General features: G+C 39.6%; 1 protein-coding gene across 3 annotated transcripts in view; it reads left to right on the forward strand.

Annotated features, from left to right (window-relative positions):
• The window catches only part of WARS2 (tryptophanyl tRNA synthetase 2, mitochondrial), a 117,480-nt gene that overhangs the window by 37,795 nt on the left and 65,760 nt on the right, over positions 1-13,925 (forward strand). For 2 of the 3 annotated variants that reach the window (XM_023547507.2, XM_010589613.3), the window contains exon 2: positions 4,435-4,692. The exons of the other annotated variant lie outside the window; for it this stretch is intronic. In XM_023547507.2, coding sequence (XP_023403275.2) covers positions 4,435-4,692 — 258 coding nt within the window. The remainder of the gene's footprint in view (positions 1-4,434; positions 4,693-13,925) is intronic. 3 annotated transcript variants of the gene reach the window in all.

Consider the following 13,925-nt stretch of genomic DNA (forward strand, 5'->3'; position numbering starts at 1 on the left):
GCAGTCCACAGCTGTAAAGATTACAGCCTTGGAAACCCTGTGGGGCAGTTCTACTCTGTCCTGTAGGATTGCTATCCGTTGGAATTGACCAGACAGCAGTGTGTTTTGGGTTTGGTTTGGTATTGGTACCAGGGAGTTTTGGTGGCACAGTGGTTAAGAGCTTGGCTGCTAACTGAAAGGTTGGTGGTTTGAGCACACCAGCTGCTCTGTGGCAGAAAGATGTGGCAGTCTGCTTCTGGAAAGATTATAACCTTGGAGACCCTATGGGGCAGTTCTACTTTGTCCTATAGGATTGCTGTGAGTCAGAATTGACTCAACAGAAATGGGCTTGGTTTTGTTTTTTTTGTAGTGGTTCCCAGGTCTGAGCATCTGGTTTCATTTCTAAATAGAATTGGACCCATTTTTTTGGTGCTGAGTCAGCATTCTCTCTCCAGAGCCAGAGTTCTGGGTGCTTTCTGGAAGAAATTGCTGACTCTGGCAGAACAAGGCTGCACTTGTTCAGAGCCTTTGGAGAAGAACCTGGCTCCCCCCAAACCCCCCAGCCGGGGCTAAATGCTGTTCCTCTATGATGGGTCTGTTCTGTTTCAGCTCCTCAATCATTAATTGGTAGTAGAGGTATTTTTGAGAAATTTTTGGAGGTATATTTGAGGAGCCTAGGATTGAAATGGAGCCTTGGTGGTGCAGTGGTTTAAGGGCTCGGTTGCTAACCAAAATGTCAGCAGTTTGAATCTACCAGCCACTCCTTGGAAACCCAATGGAGCAGTTCTGCTCTGTCCTATGGTGTCGCTATGAGTCGGAATCCAGTCGACAGCAATGGGGTTTGTTTGGTTTATTAGAGAAATAAGAATAAGAGTTTTAAAATATATTTTTAATATATACTCAGAAAGATAAACAGACTTACTGAGATTTCCTTTCCAATTAGCTGGTAGTGTTGTTGGTGATTACTTTTTTATTGACAATCTGTGATAAAATGCCATTCACAGAACCATAGTTTAGCCAAAATTTTTTGTTTAACTTTGACTAATAAAAATAAAAAAAAAAAATAGATGTGATGAATGAACAATTGATGGTACAGCTTACTCCAAACGAGACTTTGTAATAGGAGTTTTAAAATTTTCAAATCTTTTATTCCTACCACTGTACCAAAATTAGAAATGTTTCAAAGCTAGTAGGTTTGATGTGTTTTCTTTGATGTATTTTCCAGTCAGTAGCTTTCTGTTACATATTTTATTCACTTGAGATCAGGGACAGGAGTTCTCTTTAGCTAAGCATAAAAATTGTCTTTTGCCACAGTTAGCACTTTGGGATTTTTTCATAGTTTTTGAATGCAGTTATTAAAATTACGATAACTAGGAATTTTGGATTTGCTCACTGCCTTAGCCCAGGAAGTAGTTTCAGCTACGTCCATTAAATTGGTAAGTATATTCTACCTTTGATTCCAACACCCACCCTCTCTTCTGGAATATATCAAATCCCAGGGCTAATGTTGCCCATTGGTAGGGCTGGTTCTGTTACAAAATGAGCCAAGAAATGTATTAATTGGACGTAGCATTTGTTAGAGAAATACACCTGAAATAAAAACCAAGGCCTACTTTGTAAAATACTCCGTTTTATCCTTTGTACACAGTGATAGAATTCTAGGTTGACGCTGCAGAGTTCCCAATGGAGTGAATGCCAGTGGGCTAGCCTTGAAGCTATTTTCTTTGTGGTTTGCCTCCTGCCTACTGGGAAGCTCTTGCTCCTTTCATTTTCATTCTTTTCCAACTCTAGCGCTTTTGAACATAGAACCCCCATCCTCCATCACCCAAACGCCACATTCCAGCCCTGTGATTTCATGGTACCAGGCATATCTCCCCTGCCATGCCTTCACGTCGCCTGCTGACTCTTGCAGGGGGAACAGACAGGAACGTAAACTCACCACAGAAAACCGGGACTCTTTGTATATTTTTAAGACCAGAAATCCAGTTCTCATTTAGAGGTTGTATTTTTTTAACAGCTCCTTGAAAATAGACGAATACATTTTTTGTTGCTCTTATTTCTTGATAGCATCATCCCCTCGCACTAATGTATAGAATCACAGAAACTAGAGCATGGAAAAGATATATTAGATCATGTCTCGTCCATTCCCACTGCTCCCACCCTCCTCCCCCATCCCCTAGTCTGTCCTCTAGTGCTTTTTTCTTCTAGTTTTCTCAAGAATTAGTTTCCTCCATTTCTCCAGGGGAATAATTCCTTAGTTTGACCATGGAGGAATTTCCTGATCTTATGTGGAAATATTCACATTCTTTTTTTTTAGCTTAATGTTGCTAGTCTTCATAATGCTTTACATTACCATAAACAGCCCCTCTTCTTTCTAGGTCAAGGATTTCTGGATGTTTTTTCTCTTCCATTTATTAAGTTCAGAGTTTGTTTTTCTGCTTTGCTTTCTCTCTTCATCAGTCAGTCCCTAAAGCCCATTAATCATTTTTTACTGCACTGAAAGCTCCTTCGCTTATTCCCATATCAGGAGCCCAAAGCTGGTTGAAGCCTCTAGGTCCTGGAGGAAGGCTCACTAAATATGTACTCATTCTGGTTCTCACTCTCTCTCTCTTTGTGTCTCTCTCTCCTTTTTCTCCCTCTCCCTCTCTCCCTCCTGCCCACCCCCACTTGCCTCAGCTTCTCAACTAGAAAATGCTTTTTAAATGTTATATCTAAATTGTTTGGAAGTTAGTCATTTGAAGGCCAATATGTGTGTGTGTGAGTGATTTTAAATGCTAAGATTATATTCTGAGTTATTTAAAAGACATTTTCCATATCCTCAAAACCACAAATCTTTGGGGTATCCTGGTTGCTTGGATCACTTGTAATTTTGTTCCATGGGTTTATGAGGTAGCAGCCCATTTTAAGGCTATCCTCTTAAGAGGTTTTTTTGGTTTTCTTAAGAGTAGAGAGGAAAATGAACAGATATGGGACAAATAGGCACTGTATTTATAGGATTTGGAATTTTAGGGGAAAGAGAAGGGCAAATCCTAAGTAGCTTTGGTGGTCACATATCTAAAGTAGATTCGCTGTCAGGAGCTAGCCTGAGATGTAAAGGTAAACGACTTAATATGCTGTATGGTTGAGGATTGGAGAACCCAATATTATAAGACAGCTGTTCTCCTCAAAGCAATCTATAGAGCCAATGTAATCCCACTTAAAAAAAAAAACAACAAAAAACCAAGAGGTTTTTCGTTTTCTGAGTGTTTTTGGAACTTGACAAGACACTTCTAAAGTGTTTTGGGAAGTGTAGAGGGCCAAGGATAGCTAAAACACTTTTGAAGAAAAAGAAGATAGAAAAAAATACACCATGTCCCAGGATTTACTAAAAAGAGTGTTTTCCTGGTGCAGGTATAGACAAATGGGCCAATAGGACAGATTAGAAAGCCCAGATATAGACCCAAACATATATATGGATACTTGATTTATGACAGAGATGGAATTCCAGAGCAGTGGAGAAAGAGCATTTTCAATAAATGGCGCTGGAGCAACCAGAATCCGTATAGAAAAAACAAAACTATTTCTCTACCTCACACCATATGTGAAAAACTCTTAGTGGATACAGACCTGAATGTTAAGAGATAAAACTTTAAAGAATATATATGTATATATATAAATGAGTAGGCACCAAATGATTTTATAATTAAAAAAATTATGCATTCTTTATTCCTTGTTAAAAAAAATGAAAAACCAAATATGAATTCATTAAAAGTAAAAGGAAACTGAAGCACGAAAAAGTTAAATGACTTGATCAAGAAGTAATATTAGGAATAGAGTTTAGGTTTTCTAATTTCTAGCCCCAAATCTTGCACATTAAATTATAATACCAGCAATTTTTTAAAAACTGAATTACATAAATAATAGTAACTTCTGGTCCTATTGTGATGGGGTTCATTTCCTTAACTATAAAATGAATGAAATCACATGAAAAACTTTTGAGACCCCTTTAATCACAAATGAAATTTGATTCTTTGTCTGAAGTCTTTCTCACCAACCGCCGGACCACAGTCATCTTTTTCTCTTGGGAATTCCTGCCCATTCCCGTGTTTATATTTCCAGATGGGTCATGGTCATATTGCTGCATTGTATGACTTACCCTTTCATAAATATGTCTTCTATCTCCAATTAGATTATATTCTCCTAAGGGTGCAAGACCTTTTTCTACATGACTTTGTAAACTTTTGGGTACAAAAAAAAAAAAATTTTTTTTTTTTTTTTTAATATCCCTTTCTGCACCTAGCATAGGGCTTTAGACAGAGCAGGCATAAAATAAAAGTATACTGATGATGACTGTCAAATTGCAATTTAAAAGAATAGGACTAGTTATCATCAAAAAAAAATAGCTACAGTAATATGGGCAATAGGATTCATCAATTCAGCCTCAAAGGCAAATATGTTTGTTTTCCTTTGTTCCAGAAAGATGGCGTGGAGAGAATATTTTCTGGCATTCAGCCCACAGGAATCCCCCACCTGGGCAATTACCTGGGAGCCATTGAGAGCTGGGTGAGATTACAGGACGAGTATGGCTCTGTGCTGTATAGCATTGTTGACCTCCACTCCATCACTGTCCCACAAGACCCAGCCACCCTTCGGCAGAGCATCCTGGACATGACTGCTGCTCTTCTGGCCTGTGGCATAAACCCAGAGAAGAGCATCCTTTTTCAACAGTCTCAGGTCAGCTTCTTAGATTGGAACTGAGAGCATTTTATTTTCAGAATATTCGAAGAAAAATTGAAATGGTTCATACAGCCCCTCTTGGTAATTTTTTTTATTTGTTCAAGGGTGACTTCATCAAAAGCAATTGTTTTGTTTTAATGTTTTCTCCGTATTCGTATTCAATGCATTAATGTCTTTACTATACTTGGTGAGTTTATAGTCCTCGATGTACCAACCAGTTGTATCTCATTAGTATTTCTAGTTCTGAAATTGTTTTTCTATAGTGGATTGCATTTAACTGATGAATTCATGCCGTTGACTAATCTCCTTGTGATCAAGGATAGAAGAAATTTAGTAACCAATGGTCGTATGTAATTCCAATGTTGCTTTACTGAGTATGATATTTTTAAGGCCAATTGGATAATTCCCATTGTTCAGTCTTTGTATAATAGCTTTTGAGAAGATTTGAGAGAACTAGCTGGGAAACTGGAAGACAAAGTCCCATTGTCTTGTGTTCAAGCCAAGAAAGGCTTCAGAGCAAAGCCAAGATATTTGACTCATGTTTTTACTATGGATGAATCAATTTACTCTTGGACAGGCAGATAGCCTGACCCAGAGACAGGGCAATTAAGAGACGCCCTAGCAAAGCAGATGAAAATTTTAACTGGATCATGCCCTCGTTACATTCCTGCTTTAACCATGTGACAAAGCTTCAGCCAAGGAAAGGTATGTTTTACATACTATGGTACATGCCAACGTGTATATATTATTATGCATGACACATTATCTTACCTGATGATGATCAGAGGTTAGATTTTATATGTTTTCATACACACAGCCCCAAATGTAATGATTCACACAGAGCAACCACTTAATAAATATTTAGTAAATGAAAAGGGTGTCTTCAAAAAATAAATGGAGTTATAAACTTGAGCTTGTTGCTAGCTTGGCATAATTTGCTAAAATAATAGAACCTGATCATTAAAATGACCATAAAGGGAATTTACCTCCCTTTCCTTATGGTTGGTCAGGAAGGTTTACTTACACAAGACTTTTCAAGTTCAATGTTAGACAGATCTAATTGTTACAAAGTCTTTGCTTATATTGAACAAAAATCTGCCTCCCTATAATTTCCACCCATTGATTTAACTTCTGCACTCTAAAAATACACAATAAGTCAATTCTGTCTTCCACACAACTGCTCTTCAAATACGTGGAGGGATTTATTATACACCGTCCTCACCTAACAGATCCTTACCCTATAGGTTTCACCTACTCTCTGAAGGGAACGTGCCTCTCCTATTTTTTGAAGCAGTTTTTATTCATACTCTTTATATCCATCTTTGACATTGGAGTGCTGGTCATCATTAGTGTCACTTTTTGAATTACATAGGCATCAATGTTCACTCCATCTGAACTGATTTGATACAAAATCTCTTTAGATTCTGTGGTGTTCACTCCATCTAACCTGTTTTTGATACAAGATAACGTTCACTCCACCTAAATGTTCACTCCATCTAAATGTTCACTCCATCTAAACTGTTTTTAATACAAGATCTCTTTAGATCCTGCAGTGCAGCGAATTATTAATATGGCCCTTTTAGCTATGGTCTTGTGACTCCCATAAAATGATTTGGCGGGGCTATGCAAAAATGGTGCTTTTGGCCTACCGAAGAGATTAGACACCTTGCTGATAATGCAAATAAGGTGTCTGGAACCCTTGCGGGGGTGTGGTGAGACCATGCAAATAAGGTGTATGGAGCCCTAACCAGGGGATTGGTCAGTTTTGACATCCCTCTAGGTTTAAAGAGAGCCAATCCCAGAGGCTAGAAAGGGGGAGTTCACTACCATAAAGAAGAAGAGCTGGGAGTGGAGTGTGTCCTTTGGACTGGGGGTCCCTGAACTGAGAACCTCCTAGACCCAAGACACAGAGAGAGCTGTAACACTAAAGGCCATGAGAGATGGCATGGTAAGAGCAGCAGTGGCATGAGCAGCAAGAACCAGGAGACTGGCACAAGACAGTTAGATGGGCTTCCTGGCCCATACAGCGAGGTGGCTACAGTGGGATACCAACCCCTGGAGTGAGAGAGCTGAGTGCCTTCAGGCAGGAGGCTTTTTGGTCAAGTAGGGTGTCTCTAGGCACTTGTTGGCAGAGCTAAAAAGCTGTAACACTTCCCCAAGCAGGGCAGTGGCCAGGCTGAGGGTGGAGAGAGAGGCCTGCCCGCGGGCACTATCGAGAAGAAGCTGTCCTGATTGAAGAACTATATCCTCAGTTGTTCCTGATCCTGAACTGTACCCTGTTACTTTCCTAATAAACCCTGTAACTGTGAGTGTAGTCTGTGAGTTCTGTGTGGCCATTGCGATGATTTATCAAACCCAGGAGAGAAGGAGAGAGTGCCATGGGAGGGAAGACTGGTGTCAGAATTGGTTTAAAAAAAAAAAGGTTGGAGAGTGGAGGTATGTCTGACCTTTACCTCATGGGAATCAGCCTCGGGCTGATGTTGAGGATGATTGTCTTCCCCTCCTTGTGAAGTTAGAGGACCTCTGACGTTGTGCCACTTTTACAGATCCTTATGTGATACTGTTCTAAAAATTTTATCCTCAGCTACGAGCGCCTATTTCCATGCCTCTTGTCAGTGAGTGTGTCCAATCGCCGCAAAGCAACCACTTACCAGATTGCTTTTTTAATGATCTTTAACATTAAAGACTTATTTAAAACCACATCTGATACTTCCACTTTGAGCTCATAACTCTAGGACCGATTACAGTTTTATACATTTTTTTCTTCTTTGTAAAGGATTTTTGGCAATGACCTCCATAAACATCCAAAATTTGCAATGATTGTCGTTAGTCTGAAAGACTAGTATCTTCTCCTGTATGATACTTTGTTGTTTGAAATAGCAATTGAAAGAGTAACCCACAATATGGGAGACTTTATAAGGACTCCTTTATAAGTAAGGGATGGTAAAAGTCACCTTCCCTTTGATTTTTTCCAGTATCTAACAAGCTCATTGGTTCCCCAGGTGGCTGTGGGTCTAGGTCAGAGAAAAGAGGTCACCAGTGTTGACTGGCTTATGCCCGTCTCCCCAGTGGCCTCAGTGCATCTCCACAGCTGTCTCACAATTCCCTTCCTCCCTGTCCTGATGTCAGCTCCGTTGTGAGGAATTTTGATGGTTTGCCAATAAAATTTGGGAGAGGTCCTCATCTGTCCTGCATTCTACAACGTGTCCCACAAAGACAATATGAAATATTTCCTCAGTTGTCTTTCTGACCTCAAGACATCTCGATCTGGGCCACTTCCTTCTTTGACTCGGGTGTTGTTGTTAGGTATGTCAAATCAATTTTCCACTCATAGTGACCCCATGTGACAGAGTAGAACTGTCCCATAGGGTTTTCTAGGCTATAATCTTTACAGGAGCAGATCATCAGGTCTTTCTCTCGCGGAGCCGCTGAGTGGGTTTAAACTGCTACCCTATCAGTTAGCAGCCGAGCACTTAACTACTGTGCCACCAGAACACTCTTTGACTCAGGTAACCAACCTTATTATGACTCCATGAATGCACTGGATATTTTATCAGATTTTTTTCCTTTTAATATATTTAATAAAGAAAAAATTTAAAAAATATATACAAGTAGAGAGAACAGTACGCTATTCTTCAACTGTCCATCACCTAGATTCAATATTTGATGATTTATCTCATCAGTGTTGATTTCTTTGTTGAAATATTTTAAAGTAGATACCATACAGCATGACATTTCACACCCTTAATATTTCAGTGTGCAGCTCTATAAACTAAGGAAATTTTCTTACATAAACACAATATCATCACACCTAACAAAATCCATGGCAATTCCAAACTATCTTCTAATGTTGTTGTTGTTGTTAGGTGCCAGCGAGTTGGTTCTGACTCAGAGTTACCCTATGTACAACAGAATGAGATACTTCCTGGTTCTGGGCCATCCTCACAGTTGTTGCTATATTTGAGCCCATTGTTGCAGCCACTGTGTCAATCCATCTCATTGAGGGTCTTCTTTTTTTTTTTTTTTAATTTTTATTGTGCTTTAAGTGAATGTTTACAGATCAAGTCAGTCTCTCACACAAAAACTTATATACACCTTGGTACGTACTCCCAATTGCTCTCCTCCTAATGGGACAGCCTGCTCCCTCCCTCCACTTTCTCTTTTCGTGTCCATTTCGCCAGCTTCTAACCCCCTCTACCCTCTCATCTCCCCTCTAGGGAGGAGATGCCAACATAGTCTCAAGTGTCCACCTGACCCAAGAAGCTCACTCCTCACCAGCATCCCTCTCCAACCCTTTGTCCAGTCCAATCCCTGTCTGAAGAGTTGGCTTTGGGAATGGTTCCTGTCCTGGGCCAACAGAAGGTCTGGGGCCATGACCACTGGAGTCCTTCTAGTCTCAGTCAGACCATTAAGTCTGGTCTTTTTATGAGAATTTGGGGTCTGCATCCCACTGCTCACCTGCTCCCTCAGGGGTTCTCTGTTGTGCTCCCTGTCAGGGCAGCCCTTGGTTGTAGCCGGGCACCATCTATGAGGGTCTTCTTTTTTGCTGATCCTCTGCTTTACCAAGTATGATGTCCTTCTCCAGGGACTGGTCCCTCCTGATAACACGTCCAAAGTATGTGAGAAGAAACCTTGCCATCCATGCTTCTAAGGAGCATTCTGGCTGTACTTCATCCAAGACAGATTTATTTGTTCTTCTGGCGTGGTATATTCAATATTCTCGCCAACACAAAGATTCAAATGTATCAATTATCCTTCAGTCTTCCTTACTTATTGTCCAGCCGTCACACACGTATGAGGCAGTTGAAAATGCCGTGGCTTGAGTCAGGCATACCTTAGTCCTCAAAATGACATCTTTTCTTTTTAACACTTGAAAGAGGTCTTTTGCAGCAGATTTGCCCAACGTAATATGTCATTTGATGTCTTGTCTACTGCTTTTATGGGTGTTGATTGTGGAGCCAAGTAAAATGAAATCTTTGACAACTTCATTATTTTCTCCATTTATTGTGATGTTGCTTATTGATCCATTTGTGAGAATTTTTTGTTTTCTTTATGTTGAGGTATAATCCATACTGAAGGCTGTAGTCTTTGATCTTCATCAGTAAGTGCTTCGAGTCCTCTTCGCTTTCAGCAAGCCTATCTTCTAATACCCAGCCCATATTCAAATTACACTAATTATCCCAAAGATGTCTTTTATACTTGACTTGTTTGAATTAGGACCCTAAGATCCACACATTACATTTGATTATGGCTCTGAAGTTTCTCTCTCTGTGTCTTTTTTTTTTTTTAATGCTTTATGATTTGTTGACCAACTTTTATAATAAAGTTGGTTCTTCGATGCTGAAAAAGAATAAAAAATTTGATTTTATGCTCCTTTTTTATGTCTTTGATATGTTGGTCAAGCTTTCTTTTATTTGCTATAAAGTTAATCTCCAGAACATAAAACAAAAACCTTAATTTTTCCTTGTTTCCCTGTGCTCATCTGTGCTAGCTGAGGTTTAGTGGTTATAACTGCTGTCCCACAAAGTTGCTCATCGCCATTTTCACTAGTTTGAATAGAAACTGCGCCTGGTGGTGTAGTTGTTAAGTGCTACAGCTGCTAACCCAAGGGTCGGCAGTTCAAATCCACCAGGTGCTCCTTGGAAACTCTACGGGGCAGTTCTACTCTGTCCTGTAGGGTCACTATGAGTCGGAATCGACTGGATGGCACTGGGTTTGGTTTGGTTTGGTTTTGTTCGTGGATGGTGATGGGAAGTTTCTCCACAGGTTTTATCTTGAAAGCGGAAAGGCCTGTGCTGGTTTTGCTTCTTAGACCCATGCGCAAATAGAAGTGCAATTAAAGAAGCTAGTCTCTCAGAAACAGTTACTATTTGAAACACAGAACCCCATATTTGTGTTTTCAGTTGGTGAAAGAATCATCTAAGTGTTCTTATTTTGTTTTGCGGTACAAAATCAATCATTAACAACCGTATTTATCAACTTCAATAGATGAGGGTTGAAAAGAAGTCACGGCATTTTTAAATCTCAAAAAAAAATTGCAAGCCATGTTTATTAGAAAACTAATATTTATTATTTAAAGTTTACTAAGCCCTCTTATAAGCAGCCTGGGTGGTACACTGGTTAAGCACCTAGCCACTGACTGAAAGGTCAGTGGTATGAACCCACCGACTGCTCCAGGGTAGATGGATGTGGCAGCCTGCTTATGTAAAGATTACAGCCTTGGAAAGCTTATGGGGCAGTTCTATAATGTCACTATGCGTCGGAATCAACTTGACCGGGCAGTGGGTTTTCTGGCTTGAAGTGCTTTCACGTATATGACCTCTCTTTTATTCCTGAAAACAGCCATATGAGATTGGCATTACAGTTATCATTCTTTTACAGATAAGAAGCTAAGGTATGAAAAGATTAGGTAAGTTAGAAAATATACTGAAAACCATCCCTGGTAAATGCCTGGTATTTTGTAAATGCTCAACAAATGTAACTTCTTAATTATCTGCCTGAAACCATATAGCTTGCAGATGGCAAAGCCAGGACTCTTTTTTTTTTTTTTTTTTTAAGGTATCACATTTGGAAGATATACTCATGGGGAGAGACCCTATTCTTTCCCTTGCCTGTCTGCCACCCCTCCCCTCATGCTTTGCCTCAGGGCTATGGGGAGACCCCAAAACCCATTGCCACGGAGTTGATTCCAACTCATGGTGATTCCATGTGTTGCAGAGTAGAACTTCTCCGTAGGGTTTTCTTGGGTGTATTCTTTTCAGAAGTAGATCGCCAGGCCTTTCTTCTGTGGCACAGCTGTGAGTTTGAACCGCCAAGTGTTAGGTTAGTAATTGAGAACAAACTGCGCCACCCAGAGGCCTGAGCTGACCTCAAGGCCCTCATTATTTCTTGCTTGGACAATTAAATTACCCTTTAACTCCTGCCTCATTCTTACCCATTACCAGCCCATTCCCCACATTGCAGCTCCAGTTCATCTTTCCACTTAAAATACATCAGCCATCAGGCTAAAAATCTAAACTCACTGTAGCCAGAAAGTCCTTCATGCGTGAGACCCCTGAGAACATCAGGCTAGTATTTTTTCCACAACACCACTCAGTTATGTAGGCTTTTTATTGTCGGCTTATTTTGTGTTCAGATGATCTGATTAGCTTTCACTGATAAGTCTTTAAGGCAAAAGTTGAAGCACTATTTCCCTTTTTTCTTTTTGAGAAAAATTGATAAATCCATTCTTATAAAAGAGCTAATTTAGAGATCAGTTATCTACATTTGAAAAGATTTTTTGTTCATTCCTTTATACTAGGAGTTTTGTAGGGCATTTAAGTGCCGAACTGAACATTAAGTATGTAACTGAGCAGATTAGAGTTTAGAAAACACTTAACAAACATGTTGGTAATCCATGCCAGTTAAAATTACTAGCACCTGCCCCCGAGCCACAATTATTCACAAGTAAAACTTTTTGGTTTTTGTAAATGTGAATTAAAGAAAAAAGTTTTTTTTTTTATGTTATATAATATGTTCTTTTCATGTATATTTATTGTTTTTAGTGAAGTACTACAACTGAACTTTAAAGACTGTTTGTTTCCCCATGTGCTAGTGTTGTACCTCAGACTAGGTCCTAGTAATCATCTGAAATAGGGAGTTTAGCTATTTTATAATGCTGATTTTACCAATAATCTTCATGTCCAATCCTTTGCATTCTTTCTCAGCAGTCTGACTGGAACAATTTAGACTTATTGAAGATTTTTCTCATTATTTTCTTTCTTTCTCTCCCACTGGCCTCTAGTCATGGTGCTTCCCCTAAAATATGTTTGCCATATGTGGGGAATTTTACAGAACCTCTCCTCTGAAAGGTACATGTGTGCGTGTGTGTGTGTGTGTATGTGTGTGAATGTGTGTGTGAGCGCACCGGTGTGTGTGTTTGGCAGAGGTTTCCATCCCAGTGCCAAAGTCAATGGTCTTTTATTTCCAGCAGGCCTGAGTGTAGATCCAAGCTGATTCCCACAGCTGTCTCTGAAGTGCATGTCTCCACATCTTTAGTTGTTACTTTCCCTACGATCTAATCACTGTGCAGATGGAAGATAAAAGGTGGAGGACATAACTTTAGACACTGGCTTTCTGCCGAGACCGGGGGAAAAGGATGGTATAGACCATCAGACATCATGTTACAAAGGGTCCAAAACAGTTCAGGGAAAAGTCGAGGGAGGGGAATGGAATCTGCAGCTTTGGAATGTGGCCTCGCTCTCTAATTAAAGTTACATTCTGTTTCCCAGGAAACGAAAATCAGCAATAATAATAAAGGAAAGCAGGCTAAGGGGAAAGTGGTTTCTGAATTAAGGCTAAAGGAACTGACTACATGAATCTTGGCTAACTGTGTGCAAACAAAATTATACCTGGCCGTTGTCCCTTATCTTAGAGGTGTAAAACCAAAGACTAAAATTGGACAGTGTCTGGTGTTTACATTTATCCTGGTAGTTTTTGGAAATGTATTCGAGCATGTATTTATGTTTATTGAATTCTCAGAGTTGTTAGGCTACTGGCTACAAGTGTACATTTAACTCATAATGGGAAGAGAGCAAACATCTGTATAAATTAAAGACTTGGAGAATTTATTCATACAGTTGGTATCACCTTCAGAGTCTCTAGAGGGAGGTAAAGGACTTAAATGACCTATTTTATAAATAACAAGAAGTCAAGAAAATCAATGTATAATCAAACCCCTCCTGTATTTTCTTCTTTAAAAAGTTTCCACAAATATCATTTCCTTGCCTAGATCTAAAATTCTATGTGACTTGATGAACAAGTCGACATATTTGTGCTACCTGCATCCTGGACCATAACAGCAGGTTATGTCTTAATTATACCTTTAAGAAGAGTTCTTTTAAACTAAACAGACACATAACAGAAGAAAATATTGAAGAGGTAGTAAAAAAACAAACAAAACTCCCAACAAAAAAAAGCCTGGGTCCACAAGGTCATGGATGTTCCGTAGATGCATCTAAACTCCCTCAGGGACTGAATTGCTAGGCTGAGGGCTGTGGGGACCCTGATCTCTGGGAACATCTAGCTCAATTGGTATAACATAGTTAATAAAGAAAATGTTCTACATTCTACTGTGGTGAGTAGCATCTGGGGTCTTAAAGCCTATGAACAGCCAGCTAGGATACTCCACTAGTCTCACCCCTTTGGGAGCAGGGAAGAATGAAGAAAACTAAAGATACAAGGGAAAGATT

The sequence above is a fragment of the Loxodonta africana genome, chromosome 3 (genome assembly GCF_030014295.1).
Source record: "Loxodonta africana isolate mLoxAfr1 chromosome 3, mLoxAfr1.hap2, whole genome shotgun sequence".
Taxonomy (NCBI): domain Eukaryota; kingdom Metazoa; phylum Chordata; class Mammalia; order Proboscidea; family Elephantidae; genus Loxodonta; species Loxodonta africana.